Consider the following 1,580-nt stretch of genomic DNA (forward strand, 5'->3'; position numbering starts at 1 on the left):
TGTATAATAAATATTTGATTAAGGGATTTCCCTAACGTTTTCGTTACAATGACGTTACAAAAACCACTATCAACACACGGCACTCCAATTTCACACCTACCATGTACCCTTCCTCACGCCGTCTAATACACCGTTACGCGTTTTCAACACACTACTAAATAAATCGTCAATTCCGTTAGTCAACACATTTACAACGTCGGAGAATTTCGCCGCAGCGTTTCCCATCTCTTTAACGTCATTCTCCAATCGACCACGGTGTTTCTCGTCGCCGTCGGAGACAACTTCGTCGAGGACATCGCATACAGCTACCACTTGCTTTGCCGTATCTTCAAGCTCCAACAACCACTCTTTTTTCTCTGCTCCAATGGAGACTTGCTTTGGCTTTATCAGTTCGTAGATTTGCGTCTGCACGCCGTTGACCAATTCCGCCCATAGGAACTCCGCCGGAACTCGGACTTCAACCGCATCGGACTCTCCGTACAGAACGGAAACCAAAACGCCGGCTACAAAGACGGTTAAGACTCCAAGTCCGTGTAACGTTCGCCGGATCAGATCTTTTGCGTTACTTGTCTTACCAAGCGGCAAGCTGTTAATGGCGAAAGTCAGTTCTTCTATCAAGGTCTTCGCGCGTTGGCCTTTCTCCTTTGAAATTTCTTGTGTGTGGCTAACGGATCTGATCAGAGCATCCTTCGCCTTTTTCAGTTTTTCAGGGGACAGGATCTGACCCGAGGAGTTTATTATCCTAAGACCGAGATTCATCAGAAGTCGTCGCTCAGTTAATTGCTGAATCGCTGACGAAATCAAATTACACAGATCCAGTACCTTTAGACTGTAATCCATATACAAAGCTTGATAATAATCCGATTCAGATCTCAAATTCGAAATCTGATCTTGCGCTTCGAAATGAACAATCGACAGAAATGAAACGGCCTTCGACATCCAAGATAAGCTGATAATGGATGAATCAGTGGCCGGGGTTAGTGTTTTCAGATGGAGAATTACCTTTTCATCGAAGGATCGAGCAGCTAATTGGTAGCTTTTGTGGTTAGGCGAGGATTTCTTGGTGAATGATTTAAAATGGGAAGTTAAATGAGTTTTCTCGACGAGAAACATGGCTGACAGATAGGAAACGATCGGATAGAGTCGCCGGAGACGAGAAGTTTTATTCGCCGGGATTTAGCAGTCTGTTTTTGATTTTCGGGTTTTTAATGTGAATTCAATTTCGATCTCAATATATATAATTCAGAAGGGACGTGTGAATAAATATACGGCAAAGAATCTTCTAGGAAAACCCTGAATTGCCCTCCCACTGACCGTTTGATATATAGTAGAAGTCGTAGGGACCACCGGGTATACGTACATTTGACGGGTTATTTTTTGTTTTGTTTTGTTTGTGCTTTTTTAAATCGAAAAGTGTCAAATTAAAAATAAAAATAAAAGAAAAAATTAATAATTAAGGATATGAGAAATCTGCGAAAAAGTTCCAATATTTTAGGCTAGTTTACGATTTAGTCCCAAATTAAATTTTGTTTACAAAAAATGACAGATTACCGGCTAAAACTTCGGATTAACCCTTCGTG

The 1,580-nt window shown here is 41.4% G+C and overlaps 1 protein-coding gene across 1 annotated transcript; it reads right to left on the bottom strand.

Annotated features, from left to right (window-relative positions):
- LOC145068504 (UPF0496 protein 4-like) lies at positions 1-1,251 on the bottom strand. Its single transcript, XM_079015474.1, has one exon. It carries the CDS (start codon positions 1,111-1,113, stop codon positions 97-99), a length of 1,017 nt encoding a protein of 338 aa, XP_078871600.1. The 5' UTR covers positions 1,114-1,251; the 3' UTR covers positions 1-96.
- Positions 1,252-1,580: the final 329 nt, after the last annotated feature.

The sequence above is a fragment of the Lactuca serriola genome, chromosome 8 (assembly GCF_051521515.1).
Source record: "Lactuca serriola cultivar US96UC23 chromosome 8, Lser_US96UC23_V15, whole genome shotgun sequence".
NCBI lineage: Eukaryota > Viridiplantae > Streptophyta > Magnoliopsida > Asterales > Asteraceae > Lactuca > Lactuca serriola.

Coding starts and splice junctions, on each gene's coding strand:
- LOC145068504 (XM_079015474.1), bottom strand. CDS start 1,113: ATGTTTCTCGTCGAGAAAACTCATTTAACTTCCCATTTTAAATCATTC.